Source organism: Penicillium cinerascens, assembly GCF_028974065.1.
Source record: "Penicillium cinerascens strain IBT 15544 chromosome Unknown contig_9_segment0_segment0, whole genome shotgun sequence".
NCBI classification, from domain to species: Eukaryota; Fungi; Ascomycota; class Eurotiomycetes; order Eurotiales; family Aspergillaceae; genus Penicillium; species Penicillium cinerascens.
In genome coordinates, this window is record NW_026695296.1 from 1,629,904 (window position 1) to 1,649,575 (window position 19,672).

General features: G+C 54.2%; 7 protein-coding genes across 7 annotated transcripts; 5 read left to right on the top strand and 2 right to left on the bottom strand.

Moving 5' to 3' along the window:
* Positions 1-940: 940 nt before the first annotated feature.
* N7498_007461 (ESCO family N-acetyltransferase) lies at positions 941-2,229 on the top strand (the record flags this gene model as incomplete). The annotated part of the gene is made up of 2 exons (XM_058454523.1): positions 941-1,041; positions 1,092-2,229. The coding sequence occupies exons 1-2, from the start codon at positions 1,010-1,012 to the stop codon at positions 2,227-2,229; spliced, it is 1,170 nt and encodes a 389-aa protein (XP_058306772.1). The 5' UTR covers positions 941-1,009.
* Positions 2,230-2,759: 530 nt separating this feature from the next.
* N7498_007462 (uncharacterized protein) lies at positions 2,760-4,070 on the top strand (the record flags this gene model as incomplete). The annotated part of the gene is made up of 1 exon (XM_058454524.1): positions 2,760-4,070. One exon carries the CDS (start codon positions 2,760-2,762, stop codon positions 4,068-4,070), a length of 1,311 nt encoding a protein of 436 aa, XP_058306773.1.
* Positions 4,071-4,357: 287 nt separating this feature from the next.
* Positions 4,358-5,379, top strand: N7498_007463 (uncharacterized protein; the record flags this gene model as incomplete). Its single annotated transcript, XM_058454525.1, has 2 exons — positions 4,358-4,490; positions 4,572-5,379. Exons 1-2 carry the CDS (start codon positions 4,420-4,422, stop codon positions 5,377-5,379), a joined length of 879 nt encoding a protein of 292 aa, XP_058306774.1. The 5' UTR covers positions 4,358-4,419.
* A 968-nt stretch (positions 5,380-6,347) lies between these two features.
* Positions 6,348-8,597, top strand: N7498_007464 (translation initiation factor 2A; the record flags this gene model as incomplete). The annotated part of the gene is made up of 5 exons (XM_058454526.1): positions 6,348-6,372; positions 6,473-6,542; positions 6,603-6,674; positions 6,737-7,374; positions 7,429-8,597. The coding sequence occupies 5 exons, from the start codon at positions 6,348-6,350 to the stop codon at positions 8,595-8,597; spliced, it is 1,974 nt and encodes a 657-aa protein (XP_058306775.1).
* Positions 8,598-8,974: 377 nt separating this feature from the next.
* N7498_007465 (glycosyltransferase family 8 protein) lies at positions 8,975-10,199 on the bottom strand (the record flags this gene model as incomplete). Its single annotated transcript, XM_058454527.1, has 3 exons — positions 8,975-9,452; positions 9,553-10,045; positions 10,157-10,199. 3 exons carry the CDS (start codon positions 10,197-10,199, stop codon positions 8,975-8,977), a joined length of 1,014 nt encoding a protein of 337 aa, XP_058306776.1.
* A 613-nt stretch (positions 10,200-10,812) lies between these two features.
* Positions 10,813-12,837, bottom strand: N7498_007466 (uncharacterized protein; the record flags this gene model as incomplete). The annotated part of the gene is made up of 2 exons (XM_058454528.1): positions 10,813-12,709; positions 12,779-12,837. The coding sequence occupies 2 exons, from the start codon at positions 12,835-12,837 to the stop codon at positions 10,813-10,815; spliced, it is 1,956 nt and encodes a 651-aa protein (XP_058306777.1).
* Positions 12,838-13,273: 436 nt separating this feature from the next.
* N7498_007467 (anaphase promoting complex subunit 1) lies at positions 13,274-19,531 on the top strand (the record flags this gene model as incomplete). Its single annotated transcript, XM_058454529.1, has 1 exon — positions 13,274-19,531. The coding sequence occupies one exon, from the start codon at positions 13,274-13,276 to the stop codon at positions 19,529-19,531; it is 6,258 nt and encodes a 2,085-aa protein (XP_058306778.1).
* Between the last annotated feature and the right edge of the window lie 141 nt (positions 19,532-19,672).

The window sequence follows — 19,672 nt, forward strand, 5'->3', positions numbered from 1 at the left end:
GCTCGATGAGGCAGTGATCCGGCTCGTCATGGTATCCGACTTCCGGTCCAGTCTCACGGGTGGCGAGTCCGGCTCATCTTGAAACTCTTGTGCAGTACAAGCATTCCCTGCCGGAAATCCGGGGGTGCCAGACAGGAGGAGACGAGAGTTCGTAATTGAAACTCTGTAAACTTCGCACCCCGCGCCAACTCTCCATCCACGCCAATCAGTGAGCTCAATCCTGATCTCGTCTCATCGGCCTGGTCCAATCAGCAGTGCCCCAGACGTCCATTTTGCGGTGGAAGCGAGTGGTACTGTACAGTAATGACTGATTCAGGGATGATTTGGAGAGCGGTCTGCGAGGATGATCAGCCAAAGGCTTCCTTGCACGATGTAAATGCAAGATGGAACACGGGGGGTCTCGATGGCTGGGGCCGGGCGCAGGCTGGCGTAGGCTGGCGTAGGCTGGACGAGGCTCACAGAAGCCACGAGCGAGTCAGATCAAGTCAAATGGTGGCAAGATTCTGTCACTGCGACCTTAACCGCAGAAGCCGGTGGTTGACTGGTTCCTGGGCAAAAAGGGGCCGAAGGAACCCTGCCCGAAAGCAACATGCCAGGCAGAAATTCACATTCAGGAATGGCAAATTCAAAGAAGCGGCTGGAGGCAGTTGCTTTTCTTTTCCTTGTATCCTAGTTGAATCCCCGTCTCAGTCCCAGTTTGACGTACTGTAATCATCCAAGTGGCGACTTGCTGGACCTGAGCTACTTAATACCGAACAATCCCCCCATCACGGCCTTCCCCGGAGATTGTCGAAAAACCCGAATCGGTCTGTCGCATACCCTCCAGCTTGACACCTTCGACTCCAGACCGCGACTTCCAACGGCAAGGGATAAAGTGAGTTGAGCTTTCTCCGTCACCGAACAATATGACCTAAACAAGTTAGCGCCACGCGTGCGGTGGAACCTATGTAAATTGCGAAACCCCCCGAAATAACAAACCCAACCTTCGATTACTCTGGGCATAAGGGCGATGCCGTGGACTGTCACCAATTCTTTTAAGCGGTATGTGAGCTCCCACTGTTCCTCGAAACCCCCTCTAACGCTCCCCTCAGTGGCCTGATGAAAACATACGGAAGACCGACATGGCGCGTTTATGACGATGAGCGGGCCGCGAAGAAAAGACGCGTCCTGGACGAGTCCGACGAAGCAGAGACAAATCTCCAGAATGCGATCCGTGAATCATCCGCCGCCGTCTTGTCTAGTCCATCACGTCGTAACTCGGTCGTCCTGTCCGAAGGCACGTTGGATGATATCGACGACCTCACCACGCCGCCATCGTCGCCGCCACCGCGACTGACTCCCCCGCCAGCAAATACTCGCAAGCCAACCTTTGCCTTTCTCAAGCGCAAGCACAAAGACGCATCGGCTGGTTCGCCCCTGACTGAGGTCAACTCCAACAGCGTGCGCTCTTCCGCCGACCCGCCCAAGAACAAGGCGCAAAAACCACCCGCCATGCGCCAGATGCAGATTGATTTGGGGAACGAGGTGCGCAAGACCTGTGCAACCTGTGGCATGGAATACATCCCCTCCAACTCCGAGGACGCCGCTCTGCACAAGAAGTTCCATGAGATGAACTCGACCGGTGTCGACCTCGGCAAGGCGTTCATGCGCGCAAATGCCTCGCGCTGGGTCTACGAAGCCACGAGGTTCGATGAAGGCTACGTGGTCATTGTGGACCGTAAGGCATCACCCAGCGCCAAGAACCAAGCCAAGAGGGTGCTAGAGGTGGTCAACAAGGAGCTGTCATCCCCGGAGATCGAGGATGAGCTGCTCTGGAGCCAGACGGAACCCCCGAAGGATAAGCGGCAAGACGGTGAAGACAAAGTGGATCGATACCGAGTCTTCCTTCACATGAAGGACAGCCGATGTGTCGGGCTCTGTTTGACAGAGCGCATCTGGGAATCGCGACCGGTCGCACAGGAGGAACCGAACGGAAATAACTCCTCGGTGTCGGTGCGGGACGAGCTGCATCCAGCCATCGTCGGCGTTTCGCGCATCTGGACTTCTGGGGCGTCGCGACGAAAGGGAATCGCCTTGGATCTCCTGGATTGCGTGGTGAGCAATTACATTTACGGCATGGAAATCCCCAAGGACCAGATCGCATTCAGCCAGCCTACAGAGAGCGGCAAGCGGTTGGCTCAGAAGTTTTTCGAGGAAGATGAGACCTGGCATGTGTATAACGAGCGGTGATGAACCGTCCGAACAGGGGTGGCCATCCTATTTTTTATTTTTACTTATTTTATCTGGGATATGGGAGGGTTTTTCTGCTTCAAGGCCGGTTTTTTGTTTATGTACTTTGCGGGGCCATTTTTATCGCGGTGGATATGCATTTGTACCATATAAGCCTTGCACTTCTCGTGTACCAGTCATTCGAACTGATATTATTTTCCTTCTGTTTCATCATTCATTCATATGTTTGCATAACCGTATTGATGCAGGCCTCTCGGAGCTGCCGGACTGAGTCAATCGGAAAGCGGCGCGTAGAACTGGATAAGAAGCTCGGCGGGGATGTTTCTTCCTCCTCAATCTTCACATTCTCCGTCCTCGTCTCGTTTCCCTTCCGAAGCTGCATCATCCTCGCGGCGATGTCTGGATCCAATCCTTTTCGCAAGAACTTAGACGGTGAGCCCCCCACCCCGTCTCCTCTTCCCTAGAGTCCAACCCGCCGCTTCCGATAAGACACGCCAGTCCAAGGCGCATTCAACCCCCACACCAAGCTAATGGAATACTGTGAAACAGGCGGTTCTGTAATGGCTATAGCACCACAGCCTTCAGTTACGAGCAGTGTAGCCCCCCTACTCTCCAACCCCTCCTCCGTCCCAACGGTGCCCAACGGTTACGCCGGACAGTCATCTTCATCGTTAGGTGTCGAGACTGATGACTCGACTTCCTCAGATGAACGGGCTGCTGATCCTTTCAATCCCGATTCATCGGTGAGTGACAATGACGGTGACGACAAGGTCGATGCGGAGAGCCCCAAAAGCTCTCCAGTTCTCGTCGATCGCCCACGAGCATCGTTTGGGTCTGCTCCACACCCAGCTCCATCGGACGGATCATCGACAACACCTCTATCACAGCTGCCGTTCACTTCATCCGAACACAACATGCGGTCTACCGCGGACACTGAGACATCTAGCTCGGCACAAGACATTCCCTCCATGGTGAAACGGCCGAGTCAAATGTCTCCAGAACAAGACCGAGGCTCCAGCCGTTCCAAGGACAGGAAACCTCCGCCGCCGCCGAGAAGCCATCATGGGAAGCGAATTGGTGTTGCAGGCAATAAAGCTTCTCTCTCGCACGCCGCACCTTCTCGACCGAATAACCGCCATTCCTACCATGCCTCCTCCCCAGAGAGCTTGACCTCTGCAGGAGCATCAGGCACTCCCAATGCCAGCTCGGTCTCTAATCGGCCAGCAGCGGACTACTTCTCGGTTCATTCAGAACCCCAGAGGGCGACTGATTCAACAGAATCGCTCCATCGAAGCAATTCCCAACCAAAGCGACCACCCACGCCGCCCCTCAGCCGACGCCACAGCCAAATGCGGCGGTCAAAGTCTACACAGTCAAAATCCAGTGGCAGTCGATTAACCATGTCATCGCTTGATTCAGAAAGTAGCGATAGCTCTCAGCCTCCGAGCCCGGGTCCATCTACTCGTTCCATGGCCTCGTCGGCGTCTGTGGACCGCAAGCGCATCAGCATCCCCCCTCCCTCCGGGGAGCTTCGATCTGGGGTTGCAGACTCTCTATCATCTCCCCCAAGCTCAAGTTCCAACAATACTGGACGGCGTGCCTCATCGTATGGTAGTATAGGGACGGGCACCCCGTCCACGGCACCTCCCCCACCACCGCCTCGTCGGGGACGAGAGTCGAGCACCCGAAGCAGTGACGGAAGTACATCGAAGATGACTACAGAAAATGTCCCTTTGCCACAACCATCCAATGCACAAGATATATTGGCAGATCTTTCGCGATTACAGAAAGAGGTGGATGATCTTCGAGGGCACTACGAAAGTCGTAAGGCCAGTGATTGAGCAAAGAGGATCCAGCGGGCTGCATCCTTTTTTTTTTTTTTTTTTTTTTTGTTTAGCTTCCACTGCTCTATAGCCGAGATGACTTGTATAAACGAAATATATGAAACACTTGCTCTTTCAATGTATTCACAACGAGTCGCGAAAGGTGGGGTGCCCTGGTCAAACATGACGTCGGAGGTCCGGCGATCACTGATTGCTCCCAAAGATTCGCCGGCTCCATCCTTACTCCCCGCAATTTCCATCGTAACTCAACTTCACTTTCAAACCTTTCAAAGTTTTCTCCTTCAACTAACTCCAGCTTTGGCCATCTCGGTCTGATTGAAACTGACACATTGACCTGCTCGCCACGATGACTACACCTACGCTGATCAACCTCCCTCCTCCTCCCTCGGACCCCGTCACTCCGTCGGATATGGGACCGTAAGCTCTCCATTCTTCTCTGTGTTCAATTTGACTTGGGACCGGTTGACTGACCTTGGGAACTGTGTGACGATGGTTTAGAGGCACACCCAACTCCGGCACCACCTCCCTGTCCGCTCTATCCACCACAGCCATCAAAGACGGCCACCAGGGCCAGCCATTCCCTCACGGCCGCCACGCGCACCAGTCGTCTTCCGCCTCGACCTCATCCACCACCACTTTGGAAGCCGAGCGTGCCGACCGCATTTCCCGCCTAGCCGGCCTCGAGCGAATCGCTACCGCGCGACAGGGCCAGTCGCCATCCAATGCCGCACAGCACGTATCGCACGGCCCGGGCTACTTCGACAGCCACGGCGCCCTGAAGGAGCGAAGCACCGTCGGCAGCGCCAGCGCTACAGGTAGCTTTGGCGGGCACACGACCTGGGCCAGCGGCAGCGATGCCTTCGAAGCCGACAAGATGAGCGAAGGACCCGATGTAGACGACGGCCTCTCGAGCGTCGGCAACATGAGCGACGAAGGAAACGCCAGCCTGGTCGGATTTGGCGAGGGCGCCAACAGCACCATTAGCGGCCCTACTTCGCACCCTCCTGGCCTCAATCGAATTTCCTCGGGTGGTGTCAATGCTCGTCCTACTTCCATGAGCTCCAATGTTAGTCGGCCTACCCCTCTCGCCTCATACCTTCAGCAGCAGCAGCAACATGCTGGTGACAATTCTATGATGTCTCCTTCGCCTACGGGCTCGACAACCCCCGAACCGGTGACCGAGGATGCTCGCATGGTTGATGGCATGACCTTTGACTCGGGTGTGGTTGATACCACTGCTCGTACTCCGCGGCTTGTCACTCCGAACCAGAGCAGCAGTGGATTTGATGTTCCGAAACGGGAATGAAGCCTGAATTAGGGTTTGGGATAGATTAAGATGGGCAGGATGGCGTTTGTCCTTGATGGTTTGATAGGTTACGGACTTTTTCCTTTTGTTTTCTTCCTTCCTTGCCTGGGTCTCGAGGACAATCGCGGAATGTAATTCTATGCGGAGGACTTGACACGGCACCAAGCCATCTTGAAGGGTGGTCACGACAGATATGTATCGGCTATGAGTTATTTCAGCGCAGTTTAGCAATACTTTGGGGTTTGTGGGGTTTTTTTGCTGATTCTTTGGGAGTTGTGCGTTGCAAGTTTAAGAATGACGAATATCACTGCTTCACCAGATTAACACAAAGCAGTAGAACTCAGTTTATGAGTAATATTATACCTATTCCTGGAGGTAGCCCTTGAGAGAAGTGAACAAGAGAGACAGTAAAGAGTCCACTCGGCACCGCAGATGACGGCATGCCGCCGCCGAGGTGAATCGCCCGAATTTTCCTCTCTTTAACTCTTCAACCTCCCCACCTAAACACCTCCACCTCCCCCTCCTCTTCGGCTCCGCCCTCTGCTGGCATTGACTTGTCTAGCACTGAAGATCCAACTCTCCGACAAGCAATCTACACTTCCCTGCTTCCTATCCGCTCCAATTGAGCCCTGTTCGCCTCCGCCATCCCGCTTCCCATCAGCCTTGCCACGTTTTCGTTGGTTCTGATCCGATTTACGTCCATCGATTCATTCTTTTGAGTCGCTTCGATTCGATTTCTCGTCTCATTCATACCTTCCATCTCGCTGGAACCTTGCCCCCCCCCCTGCTCGCGACCGCACCCCGCTTGCGACATTTGGCTTGATTCTTTCCGATCGGACTGTTTATTGATCTGGTCTTTTGGTAGACTTGATAAAGACATTGATAGCGATTTACTGGTTTCCTTCGTGGGACAGACTTGAAGATTTCTTCCTAAGTGGCAACTTCGTTTTCAGATTTCGAATTTCATCATGGCGGCTCCTACGCAGCTTGCTTGTGCGTTGTTCCCCGAACCCCCCTCTGAGCGCGTGCCTGCTGGCCGAACTTATTGGAGCGACTGGTTGCTTTGATGAACACGAACTGACATTGATGTTAGACCGAACTCTCAAGGGGATTGGCATCATGGATGCCGCCCCAACTTATGAGCCTTTGTCCGGATTTGCGAGGTAGGATAGGTACTGGAATGGCCTGCGAAACTCCTTGACTAACTCGTGTATTTCATACAGACCTGAGGGCAACCTCCGCTGCAGCACTTACTCGCCGTGCGGCCGTTACTACGCATACGCATCCCCCGAAAAGTACGTAGACATCTCAGAGTCTGCTTCATACCTTGCAGTCTAACAGTCCCTTCTTATTCTAGGGTCACCATTACCGAAGCCTCCTCGGGTCATATCGTCTCGACTATCCCGGCCGAAAACGTGTTTGAGCTGGGCTTCTCCCCGCTCGGCACCTATGTGATCACTTGGCAACGCCCCACCAAGGACGAGAATGGAGATGCGACGAAGAACCTGAAGGTGTGGCGCGCTGTTGAGAGTGGAGACGAGCACACCGTTGTGGGCAGCTATGTCCAGAAGTCGCAGACAGGCTGGAACCTGCAGTACACCCCCGACGAGAAGCTGTGTGCCCGCGTCGTGACCAACCAGGTCCAGTTTTACCAGAGCGACAACTTGTCGACCGTTTGGAATAAGCTGCATGTGGAGGGGGTGGCTGACTTTGCTCTCTCTCCTGGAAAGACTCAGTCCATTGCTGTGTTTATTCCGGAGCGTAAGGGCCAGCCCGCCGCTGTTAAGGTCTTTATTGTGCCGCAGTTCGGTTCTCCTGTCTCGCAGAAGAGCTTCTTCAAGGGCGACAAGGTTCAGCTGAAGTGGAACTCTTCCGGCACTACCTTGATCGTGCTTGCACAGACTGAGGTTGACCGTACCGGAAAGAGCTACTACGGCGAGACCACTTTGTATCTGCTCAGCGCCAGCGGTGCTTTCGATTCTCGGGTTGATCTTGGTATGTCTTTTGGATATTGAGTTTCTTGATCAGACACTAATTTGTCCGAAACAGACAAAGAAGGACCCATCCACGATGTGAGTTGGAACCCCAACTCCAAGGAGTTCGGTGTCGTCTACGGCTACATGCCGGCCAAGACCACCATTTTCAACGTGCGTGGTGTGCCCAAGCACAACTTCCCTCTGAGCCCGCGGAACACCATCCAGTTCTCGCCTCACGGACGTTTCGTCCTGGTCGCCGGTTTCGGTAACCTGGCTGGCCAGATGGATCTCTACGACATGGAGAGGAACTTCCACAAGATTGCTACCGTCGAGGCGTCCAACGCCAGTGTGTGCTCCTGGTCGCCCGACGGTCAATACATCCTGACTGCCACCACCAGCCCGCGTCTGCGTGTTGACAACGGTGTGCGCATCTGGCACGTCAGCGGTGGCCTCATGTATAACGAGGAGATGACCGAGCTGTACGATGTCACCTGGCGCCCCCAGACCATCGAGCAGCACCCTCTTGGTGATCCCTTCACCAAGCTGCCCGTGCCTCACCCCTCCGCCACCGCGTACCTGAGCACCCGCAAGGCACCCGTCAAGCCCGCAGGCGCCTACCGTCCCCCCGGTGCCCGCGGCCAGCTTACCCCCCTCGCCTTCAAGCGTGAAGACCAGGGTGGTGCCGCCTTCGTCCGCGACGGTGTCCCCGGTGCCAGCATGAACGGCTTCGGCAAGCCCCGCCGCCGTGAAATTCCCGGTGCCGAGCCCGCCGAGGAGTACCTGCCCCCGGGTGCCGCACCTGGCGGCGGCGTCCCCCTCCCTCCCGGCGCCGAGAACGAGAAGCTGTCCAAGTCCGCCGCCAAGAACAAGAAGAAGCGCGAGGCGGCCAAGAAGGCCCGTGACGACGGCGACAACACCCCGCCCCCCAACGCCCCTACCGGCCCCAGCCCCGATCGCAACCGCTCGCGTGGCAAGAACACCCCTCCCGTTAATGGTAACGGAAATGCTCCCGCCAAGCGCGCCCCCTCGCCTCCCCCTGCCCCTGCCCCTGCCCCTGCCGGTCCTATCGAGCCCTCGGCCCAGGACAAGAAGATTCGCGGCCTGCTCAAGAAGATCCGTGCTATTGACGAGCTGAAGATGCGTCTGGCTGGTGGTGAGAAGCTGGAGGATACGCAGATGAAGAAGATTCAGACGGAGGATTCCGTCCGTAAGGAGCTGGATGCTTCGGGCTACACTGGTTGAATGTGACGAGGAGTTGCAAATACTGGTGGACGTGTGATGTGGTGCCGTGGTTCTGTATACACCCTGTGTATATTGCATTCCAGACCGTACAGATGCCCCATGTTATCTCGAAAATATAAAATGAAATTGAATTGACTAGTCCTGTGTATCTGTTCGATACCCATGATTTTATCACTGGAAGTAAGCATAAACTACCCATACCTACAGGACCAAAGAGATATTTTGAAATCGATTTTAGAGACCGAACAGGATCAACCCACAGGAGATCACTAATTCATATCAATGCAGATGCAGTACGTTATCGTTTACTTCCCCGACCGAGCCCTGTACTTTCAGCGAGAGGTATACTCAAATGTCCCGTATCATCAGTAATCGAGTCACCCCGAAAACCCATCCTGAACACCGTGATCCCTCTCCAACTTCTGCCTCCTCCAATTAGCCTCCCACCACCACAAAGTCGGCTCATCCAGCTTCTTCTCCTTGGCATCTGCCTCCTCCTCATGCCACGGCTTCTTCGCAAAGATATAATGTACGGCCTTGACCTCCTCATCCCGCCAAATCGCCCCGTGCACACCCTCCCACCGCAGCGTCTTCAGCGCATTGTACACATACGGAAGGGCAACCCACCGCCCACCAAACACATCTGATAGCAGCTCCTGGTCTGGAAAATCGTATTTTTCAATCCGCGTCGTCTCTTGTAGCGCGTCTGTAATCTCGCTGTAGACCTTGGCTGAGGGTGTTACTACCAACACGCCGCTGTTTAGCATGCCCACGCCTACATTTGCTGGCGGGGCGTTGCTTTGCGCTGAGTTTGGGTTTGGATGTTGCGTGGTGTATGCGCAGTTCTTGGGGATCCTAGCCAAGTTAGCATAGAATTCCCCCTCAAGAACATAATACCAAGTCTCCGTCAAGATACATATGTGCTTGACCTTGAAAGGGCACCCGGGGAACATACCAATGCGCCGGGTAATGTGGCTTCTTCATCGGGTTACACGCACAAGCATGCGCCGCCGCAAACACCCGCTTCGCAGTCCCATCTTCCAGCTCCGTCTTCGAATCGAGCTCTACATCCATCAACTCATCCATGTTCCGCCTTACCAGGATATCTCCGTCCAGCAGAACCACGCGCTCGTATTCCTCCAGCGAAAAGACCACCAGCTTCGTCCATGTATCGGCGAATCGAGGGTCTTGCGTGTATTCGCGCGTCCTGGAAGGGATTACGTTTGGGACCCATTTTGAGTGGATCCCGCGCGATTGGAGGATTTCGAGGCCTTCATCTGGGAAACTGGAGGTGTAGAATGCGATGAAGGGGTAGCGGGTGCCTTGGTTGGGTGGTGTAGGTGAGTTGGTGGCCGTGAGACTGGGGTCGGGGTGCGGGTTGTTGAGGGAGTGGTAGAGGGTAAGGAGACCGGGTAAGTAGTCCATGTTGGTGATTAGGGATCCCCATACTGGGTTTATGTGTTAGTACTGGGACTGGGTTTGTTTGTTCAATAGGTTTGCGCAGCTGCCTCTTTCCCCTTCGGGCGGGATAGTGGATGATGCTGCAGGTGGATACTTACTCCGCCTGGAAGTGGACGGGGGCTTTTGGTGCGTTTGAGTCATGATGCAATTATATGAGACTCAGAGACTATGCAAGGGAAAAGAGAAGGGGAAGGCATTAAGGATGGTGGGTTGAGATCGAAGAAATTCGTTATTGATATAGGTTCGCCGATCTTCGGAGACCTCACAGATCGGCAGATCGGCAGATCGCGCCATCTACGTCCACCACGTGGCTATTTTGTCTTTTGTCTACAGAATGTCCCATCAGAGCCCATTGACGCACCACATCCGTACCGGACTACTTTGTCCTTGCGATCTGCCACAGCTGCCAATGTAGAATTTGTCAAGAGACAGATCAGCAACTGCAGAGACAGCAGAAAAAAGCAGGGACCCCGGATATCAAACGCAGGCGTTGCGACACGACTGCCGCAGAGGACATAAGCCCAGGGCAAAGGTATTTGCACCTTATGTGATGGTTTTTGATATATCGCATCCGATACAGAGCTTATTCACTTCCGGAGAAGGAATTTCAAGGCATGGACCTCGCCTTGCGCTCCACCTTACAGCGCGAATTGGTTTCCTAGTAGATCGAGAACGGGTGAGCAAAGAAAAAAAAAAGTGGATTATCATCGTTGGAGCATGGGTATCATCTATGGTCGAGTCTGATGCCCATAAATCAAGTAAAGATGCGGGTTCGCTTCACGGGGCTGCCCATGCGAAGAGATGCGGCTCCACTCTGCATGCCGTTCAATAGTCGTCCCATTCCCTCCACGTCCAGTTCTCCTCGTCGTAGCATCATCTGGTCGTTCTCTAAGTTAACTTCTGGCTTTGCTGCGACTGGCGCAGAATCATCGGACTCTTTCAAACGCGGCGCAAGGATCATGATTTGATGCTCCGCAGCGACCAGGACATCGAAGGCGCGATGCTCGGCAGCCCGCGAGCGGCGTGCCGGTGTGGGAAGGTGACAAATCGCCTGGAAGTTCTCGCCCATCAAGTTCACATCCTGGAATGGGGTCACACGGCATCTATTGGAGGAGTCAAATGTGCCGGTGGCTCGGACCGCATTGCGCCAGAGAGACAGCAAGCTTGGGATAACGGCACTCTGCTTGCCGTGACGCACAAGAATCGACTCATCTGGGAGCTGTTCCTGCGATGAGTTGGTCTGGCATACGGAGATCTGACCACGCAGGGACGGGCTGGCCGCGGTCATCGATCCCTTGAGAAGAGTGTCCTCGCGAACTCGTTTTGTAGACGGAGTCATAGGCGCAAATCGTGGACGCTGCTCAGCTTCAGACTGACTGTTACTCGGCGGCGTCATAATACGTCCGCTGACGGCATATGCTGTCAGTGAGCCTCCGGTGACACCCTGAACGCTCGACTGGCGGTGCAATGGGCCCTTGGTGGCCCCGGGACCGGCTCCCTCGATATCCCAAACACCCCATTCACCATCCACCAGAAGAACCATGATAGCACGGCCGCCCAAAACCCACTCCGCATCGATGATCGTCTTGCGGCGGGGGAATCCGGTCGGACCTTGCTCAAAGCCGGGATATAGACTGATGAGCCAGCGCCCTTCCGTGTCGATAGTTTCGTACTCCTCATGCGCGCTGGATGCCCGTCGTCCAGATTTGGAGGACTTCTGGACGGAAAAGCACGAGTACACCTTGACGCACCCGCCGTGGAATGCCACCAGCAAGTTTGAGTGTCGAGAAGAAGGATATGTCGAAGGATTGAAAGCAATTGTCTGCGCGGGAGACGGCAAGATACGCCGTTGAGAAACGAGCTCATCCTCTAACAGGTGGTAGGTCGGGCCCTTGTCAGATGAATCCTCTTGAATTGGAATGCGACGGAGCAGGAGCACGCCAGAGCCCTCAGCCGAGTGTGTTGCAACGAGTAGATCCCATTTTCCTGATCCTCCAACTCGGTTCCGAGACTTTTTGTGATCTTGCTCATCCTCGATTTCTTGGCATGTGAATGTGAGAGACACACCGCGCGGGATATGCTGATGGGTCACGCCCCTATCGATGGTGAGAGTTTGAATGTTCCAGCTCTTGGGATCGGTCTGGGCTGGGTGGGGAGGGATGAGCGGCAGAATCACCACTCGCGTTGAAAGATCAGAGCAAACGGCTGAAACAACAATGTGGTTCTTCACGATGGGCGGGAATGGATCGAGAGGCGAGCGGGCCTCTTCTGGAAGGACACGAGGGACAGCTAGGTCGAGCACCCGGCTTCCCAAAGGGATATCGATTTGTCGTAGGACCGATTCATATGGGAAAGCAGGATCGACCTCAGTCTCCTCGGCGACAAAGTCGTATGTAGGCCCCTCTCGCACAGTAGATGCTGCAGGCGCATCCTCCTCGTCAGAGTCAATGATCATGACTGAATCGCCTCCATTGTTCGCCTCATTTTTTCCCTGCGTCGAGGATTCGGGCTCCTCCAGTTCTGAAAACTGCCTTCCTCCTCTCCACACAACCTTCAGTCCGGTCTCATATCCGTAAACAATGATTGATGAGCCGTTAGGAGCTCGAAGGGGGTAACCTTTAGCTGCGAGGACGCGGTGGGGAAGCCGGTAGCTAAGAATTTGCGAAGCAATCGCATTAGTGGCAAACTCGAGTCGCAAGAGCGAGAATGGCAGGGCTCACCTTAATTGCAGCCCATCTTCTCTTGGCCGAACCAGCGGCGCCAGGGGAAAGGAAGGCATGGTGCTGATGGCGATGCTCACCGAGGGCGAGGGAGCTTCGAGCAGAGGCGCCAGATGGCACCACAGGGATGGCTGGCAAGTTGGATATCAATGACTCGAGCTCAGAAACCGAGTGCTGTGAGTTCAGTGGTATTGTAAGGGGAGATTTGTAATGTGTCTGGGGAAAATGCGGTGGTGAGTTGGACTGAGGAGACAGAAAGGTGTGTTATGGTCGGGCAAAAGAACTTTGGGGAAATCGGTCCAATCCCGCGTTCCTGCGTGTCTCCAACTTCAGCTCCGACAATCAACAATCAACCACTCGACATGTCTCTCTGGCAGAGCACACTACTCGATTAAGTCTTGCGTTGGCAATGGAACGGTCCCTTCTGCAGCTCATGCCGCCAGAAGATTGCTCGTGACGGCGCATAAAAATCGCTACTCTGTTTAACAGCCCACCATGGCATCCACTCGCTCGCTCGGCCTCCACGAACCCTCGGCCGTCTCCTACCTGGTCTCTGAGGGAATACTGCCCCCTGACCCGTCACAAGACCAGTACAGTTGGACAACATGCGTGGACGAGAACGGATTGACCGGCCCCGTGGACGACGAGCTGGTATGGACGAAACATTGCGTGGTTTGGTCTCGCGCTGGGATGGTGAAGCGAGTGTTTCGGCTGGACTCCGAGAAAGAAGATATTCGGCACGCTTTGTTTACCCAATTTACCGCGGGCCATGTGAAGCGCTCTGTTCACGACAATACGGGGAATTCGACCTCCGAACGTCTTCGAACCGTCGGCGCGGGAACGAATACGCGGGCAGGTCAAGGAAAGCGCCATGGGAATGAATCAAGATCGACGAATTCAGATTCGACGTTGGACCTGCATGGCGATGCACGGGTAGCAGTGATTACTCCTCATCAGGTCAATGAGAAGATGTCCAGAGCTCTCGTGGTGGTCCTCAAGTCACAAGCTCATATATTCTTCGTCGCGGGAACCAGCCATACAATTCCACTTCCTTTTGAAGTTGAATCTGTCTTTGCAACTCCTCGTGGGCTTCTTTTTCAGCGAAAAATACCGGAGGAGAATCCCAGACCCCAACATCCACCTGCACCTCCCAATTCTTTCTTGACGTCCTCTTTATTCGATCCCCGTGCTTCTCAGACATTGGATATTCCACCAGCTCCCACCAAAGGGAAACGGCCATCTTTGAAACTTTCTGCGCTTCGGAGTTCTACATGGGCTCCAAAGTCCAACTCCGGTTCAGACCTTCCGCGGGTCTTTTCACTCATAGATCCTCATTCGGAGATGGGCCTTGTTGTAACCTCACAATCTTCCCAAGGTTTGTCCAGCAGCGTCAACAGCACCAAGCGGAGGCCTTCAGGATTGGATGTGCTGGACCCCGCCGATGAGATCGTGTACATTTCCCCTAAGGACGAACTCTCGAGTTCGAGTCAAATCTCAAAAAATGGGCCTTTGATATTGGTAGTCACTACGAATACAACCACTGGGCTTCATACGGTGTGGACCGCGCGATACAGAGACGACGAGCATGGCTCTTCGGCAAAAGAAAAGGCTCGACGATACACCGAAGGCACTCAATCCAAGAGGCGCAGCTCGCACTATGGAATAACAACTGGCGCGACTACCCCTGCTGCGCGACCTTCAGCAGCTCGCGAAAGCTTCGGACCCTGGACAGAAAATAGGGTTCCATCCCAGCAAACCGAGTCTAAGAACGACCCTGAAGAAGACCTGGTCTCAAGGGTTGCTCAAGATTTCGGAGATGTTGGTGTTCCTCTTAAAACTTCCAGGCGAGTGAGCTCGCTGCTTGCACGAACAGATCTGGCCACTGGCCAAGATCGAATAACCTTCTCAGATCTTGCTACCGGCAGCCAGTCTAGTACTGCGCCTCATGGCGGACTTAGACAATCCATTGGGGCTGGTAGTATGCGTGGGAGTTTTGGCTTCAACCCTCGTGCTTCACTTCCTCCAGCCACAGGATCTGTCTATAGCACTGCAGGAAGCTTTATTGACGCGCCGGTAGATAGACTGCTGGAAGAGCTTAATAATGATGTTCTGTCCGAAGGCTTTGAGAACATTGCTCTTCGGGAATCAGCATCCGGGCTGCCGGAGGAGCTTTTACTCACCAAGGTAGAGAGCTTCTCTTCCATGTTCTCGGGCAACTTCCGTGGCTCCTCTCAGCAAACATCATCCCGCCATCTTAAAGTCTGCACGCTGTGCTCATCCGACTATGGGAATATCCAAAATGGAAACGCAGCTTCGGTGGCAGTCTGTATCGTGGACCAGGACTCGCAAACCATGTCTGTGGTGAATTTGCGGGCAGAGCGAGTGGCAGTCTCGAAGAAGCAAAGAATGGCCACTTCCAAGAAGACGGCCTCAGAGAGACGGCCATTGCTGGTTAATGCAACAGGCATCCAGCATGTCCCTAATGTCTGGGATGTCTCCCGAGTTAGTGATGGCGAGACTTCTCGTATCCTCACCCTAAGTGTCTCTGAGAATGGGCAGCGGGAGTTGTCCTTGCAGACTCTTTGGGGCAGCCCTACAAAAGTGGATATCCCAGTTCCACTACAGCTCTACGAGCCCCATGGGATCTCCGCCGGCAAACTGGTGAGCCGTCCCAGGGAAAGTGGCGTTAACCGTGTCGTGGCGGATCCTGATCTCGTCCTTTCGGCCTTTGATCACGGCTGCTCGAGAGGGAAGATCGATTTGGTGGATACAAAGAAGCAGCGACACAGCATACAGATTCGAATGGAACCACGAAACGACCTCGTGAAGAAAGTCCTTAGGGTTTGCAGGTTTGCCCTTCGTGATGCAGAGAAAGCTGGAGATGGCATCTTGGTGGCTTGGTGGGAGGTCATGAAGTGGCTTAAGGAGAAAGAAGACGTTGAGAATGATCTGGAATGGACTGCCATGGTCATGGTTTTGTTCTCCTTGGCGGTGCCTTTTACCAAACAGCCGCCACCCCAGACCCCTGCTAAGCGAACTCGCCGAAAGAAAGGTCTTTTGAGGTCGAGCAGTGGCAGTTATGTGGACCTGGAAAGCTGGGAGGCCATGCTCGATCTGGAATCGGGTCCATCCGGTGTCACTGCTCCATGGATGATGGGCAGTTCTTGGGGCTGGATTGTTGAACAAGATGCTATTGAGGACCTGGCAGCTCGAGATGCATCCCGTACACCGAAAAGCGAACAGCCCAATGCAAACCGGTCCACCTATCGCCACAACTCATATTTGACCCGATGCATCTCTTTGACTCGTGAGTTCTTACAGAGTCCTCAAGGTGCTAGGGCTTCCGGCCGCGATGGCTATCTTCCTATTTCTGGCGCATTCCCTGAGAACACAAGATGTACTGCACTGGGTACCGTACTCGTTGGTCTACAGCTCCTGCGAGAAGAACAAAAGCTTTCAACTTGTGACACTGAAGAGTCCCAACGCCCTCTCGGACTACTCATCCCTATTCTCGCACAGCTTGGTGGCTGGTTGGGTTGGCAATCGTGGAAATGGACCGAAGATTCTTACTTTGGCACCGAAATGGCTAGTATGGAACGATGGCAATTCGAAGACACTCGGATTTCCCAACTCAATGTCCCGGCTGAGCCATTCCCTCCCCCTTCGATTTTTGCCTTCCTCATGAAAGCCGCACGTCAAGTGTCTACACCCTTTATCACTCTTCTCGATATCGTTTCCGCATCAGACCGAACCCCCAGAAAGGGACGGATGTGGCAGGAGTGCTTCAATATAACACCTCGAAGTTTAGCACTGAATGGCTTCCTCGTCGATGTTCACAATGTAACGACTCCATTGGAGAAGATCAAGCTCCTGCATCGCTGGGGTTTCACCAAGAGCATTATCGACACTTTCCCTGAAGGTGTTAGCGCACCACTGTATGAGGCCGTTATGCAGTGCCAGATTGACGCTTCAACTTCCTGGAATGCAACACTTCTCGAGCTGATCGACCGAGAGGATCTTTATATGTCAATGAACCCAGTTCACACTCATACATTTGCGCCGCCACAGCATTCTGCTGTCTCCCATGAGTCTGTGCGCGATTTCCATCACATCAGCAGCTCAGCCTTGGAAATAGATGCCATCAACGCCTTTGAGGCATCCGCAGAGGCTGATCGCTTCTTGGTCACCAGACTAGTGTTCCGTGAAGACAAGCGCTTCCTGGAAGCTGCACGTCTTTTGAATCAATCTAAAGCGCCAGTTGCAGATTGTGTTCCTGAACCTGACTGGACGGATTCTGATCTCCTCGAAGCGCAGAAAGAAATCGTGCAGCTCGTGTCCTTCCGAACATTGTCTACTCCTGCAGGCCGTGCCATGCTCTCCTTCAGTGGCCGCTTACCTCTGCTGACCGAAAAGCTGCCCATTCCATCTTTCTCGCTGCAATGTGTTATGAAACCCTCCAATGTGACAGTTAGCGCAGAAAGAACCGCGTTTACCGAGGAAAAGGTCTGCTGGGCGTTCTTCCACAACGGTGTGTCTACAGGCCTGGCAATCTCCAAGGGGTCCAAGGGAATCGACACTTCTTGGATCTTGTTCAACAAACCTCAAGACCTCACGAACAGGCATGCTGGTTTCCTTTTGGCTCTGGGATTGAACGGTCATCTCAAGTCACTGGCCAAATGGGTTGCCTTCAAGTATTTGACTCCTAAGCACACCATGACCTCCATTGGTCTCTTGCTCGGTCTTTCTGCATCGTACCTGGGTACGATGGATACGCTCATTACGCGCTTGCTGTCTGTTCATGTCACGCGGATGCTGCCCCTCGGTGCAGCAGAGCTCAATCTATCGTCGTTGACACAGACCGCCGGTATTATGGGTATCGGGCTCCTCTATTGTGGCTCTCAGCACCGGCGTATGAGTGAAGTTATGCTTTCTGAAATCGAAAACGCCGAACAAGATGAGCAATCAACCTCACAGGAAGACTTGAGAGACGAAGGATATCGTCTAGCTGCAGGCTTTGCGCTTGGCCTGATCAACCTAGGCAAAGGCAAAGACCTGCGAGGAATGCGTGACATGCACATCGTTGAGCGCTTGCTAGCCATCGCTGTGGGCACCAAGAATGTTGACCTGGCACATGTTCTTGATCGTGCCACTGCAGGCGCAACAGTTGCAATAGCCATCATTTTCATGAAAACCAACGATTCCGTTTTGGCTCATAAGATCGATATCCCTGACACTACTGTGCGCTTTGACTACGTGCGGCCTGATCTCTTCCTCCTGCGGACGCTGGCACGACACCTTATCATGTGGGATAGCATCGAACCAAATGTCGAATGGATAAACGCGAGCCTTCCCAAGGTGTACCGGCGACGTGCTCGCCTTACAAAGGTATGCCAGCTACGTAGCGAGGACATGCCGTTCTTCAACATCCTTGCCGGCTTATGCTTTGCTCTTGGTCTTCGATATGCTGGTTCTGGTCAAACGCAAGCACGGGATTTGTTGCTGTTCTACCTGGACCAGTTCATTCGCATCTGTCGGCTCCCAATGATGAACTACGATGCCAAACTCGCACGCAACTCAGTCCGAAATTGTCAGGATATCGTATCTCTATCCGCGGCAGCTGTCATGGCTGGTACGGGTGATTTGGCTCTGTTCCGACGCTTGCGCTCGCTTCACGGTAGAATCGATCCAGACACTCCCTACGGTAGTCATATGGCAGCACACATGGCCATTGGCATGTTGTTCCTCGGCGGCGGTAGCTACACACTCGGCACATCCGACCTAGCAGTGGCTATGCTACTCTGCGCCTTCTATCCCATCTTCCCAACCACCGTTCTCGACAACAAATGCCACCTCCAAGCCTTCCGTCACCTCTGGGTTCTCGCTGCGGAGCCCCGCTGTCTCGTCCCCCGCGACCTCGATTCCCGTCGTCCAATCTCCATCCCTATTAACATCACCTCTCACGACGGCTCCATCCGTACCGTCTCCGCCCCATGCCTCCTCCCAGATCCCAGCGGAATCATGCGCATCGAGATTCGCGGCCCGGACCACTGGCCACTCGTGTTAGACTTCAGCCAGAACGACGCTCTCCGTGACAAATTCCGCCACGGCGACCCATCAGTCTACCTCCGCCGCAAAGCAACTTACACTCCTTCCGGCACCTCAGTGTCCGTCTTCGCATCTACTCTCACTGGCCTGAGCGAAGCACAAGACATCCTCTCGACAACCGCCGCAGGAGCCTCAAACCCAGCAAAGGGTCTTCCACCTTCAGCATGGCCCAATCGCACAGCCCAGCTCTCAGGCAGCCTTTCAGCAGCAACCACCCCCTCCCAAAGCCCATGGGATTGGATCTTCCATCTCCTCTCCCTCCAGGGCCTCGACATCCGCGAACGTTCTCTCGTCCTCCCCTCCTCCTTCCCATCCCCGTTCCCGCGCATCAGCACACAACTCGTCAGCGCACCGCCTTGGCTCCGTACTTCAGCCGTCGACGCTAGACTCGCGCTCTCGAATACTGTTCGCAATATCGTGCAGTCTGCTCGTGGCCGTGGCGCTGATCCCGATCAGTTCCGTGACCGTGTCTGGCAACTTAGACTGCTGTTTGACTGGTTGGATCGGGTTCAGTCTGGTGATGAGCCTGATGCTTTGTCTGGGCAGTTGCAGCAAATGCAGCAGGCTTCGAGTCTGTGGCTTAGAAGGGACTTTGTTGAGGAGGCGAGGTGGCAGGTTTGGGGTGTGCAGATTGAGGATCAGGGTTAGGCGAAGGAGTAGGCTGTGGGTAGTTCAATATTTCTGGTTTTCGAGGTGTTTGTTATGATGGTTTGTGGTTGGTTACTGTTCCTCCTAGGGACTTAGGCTGGTGTTCTTGTATGATATGTGATATCCATGGCATGATAATGC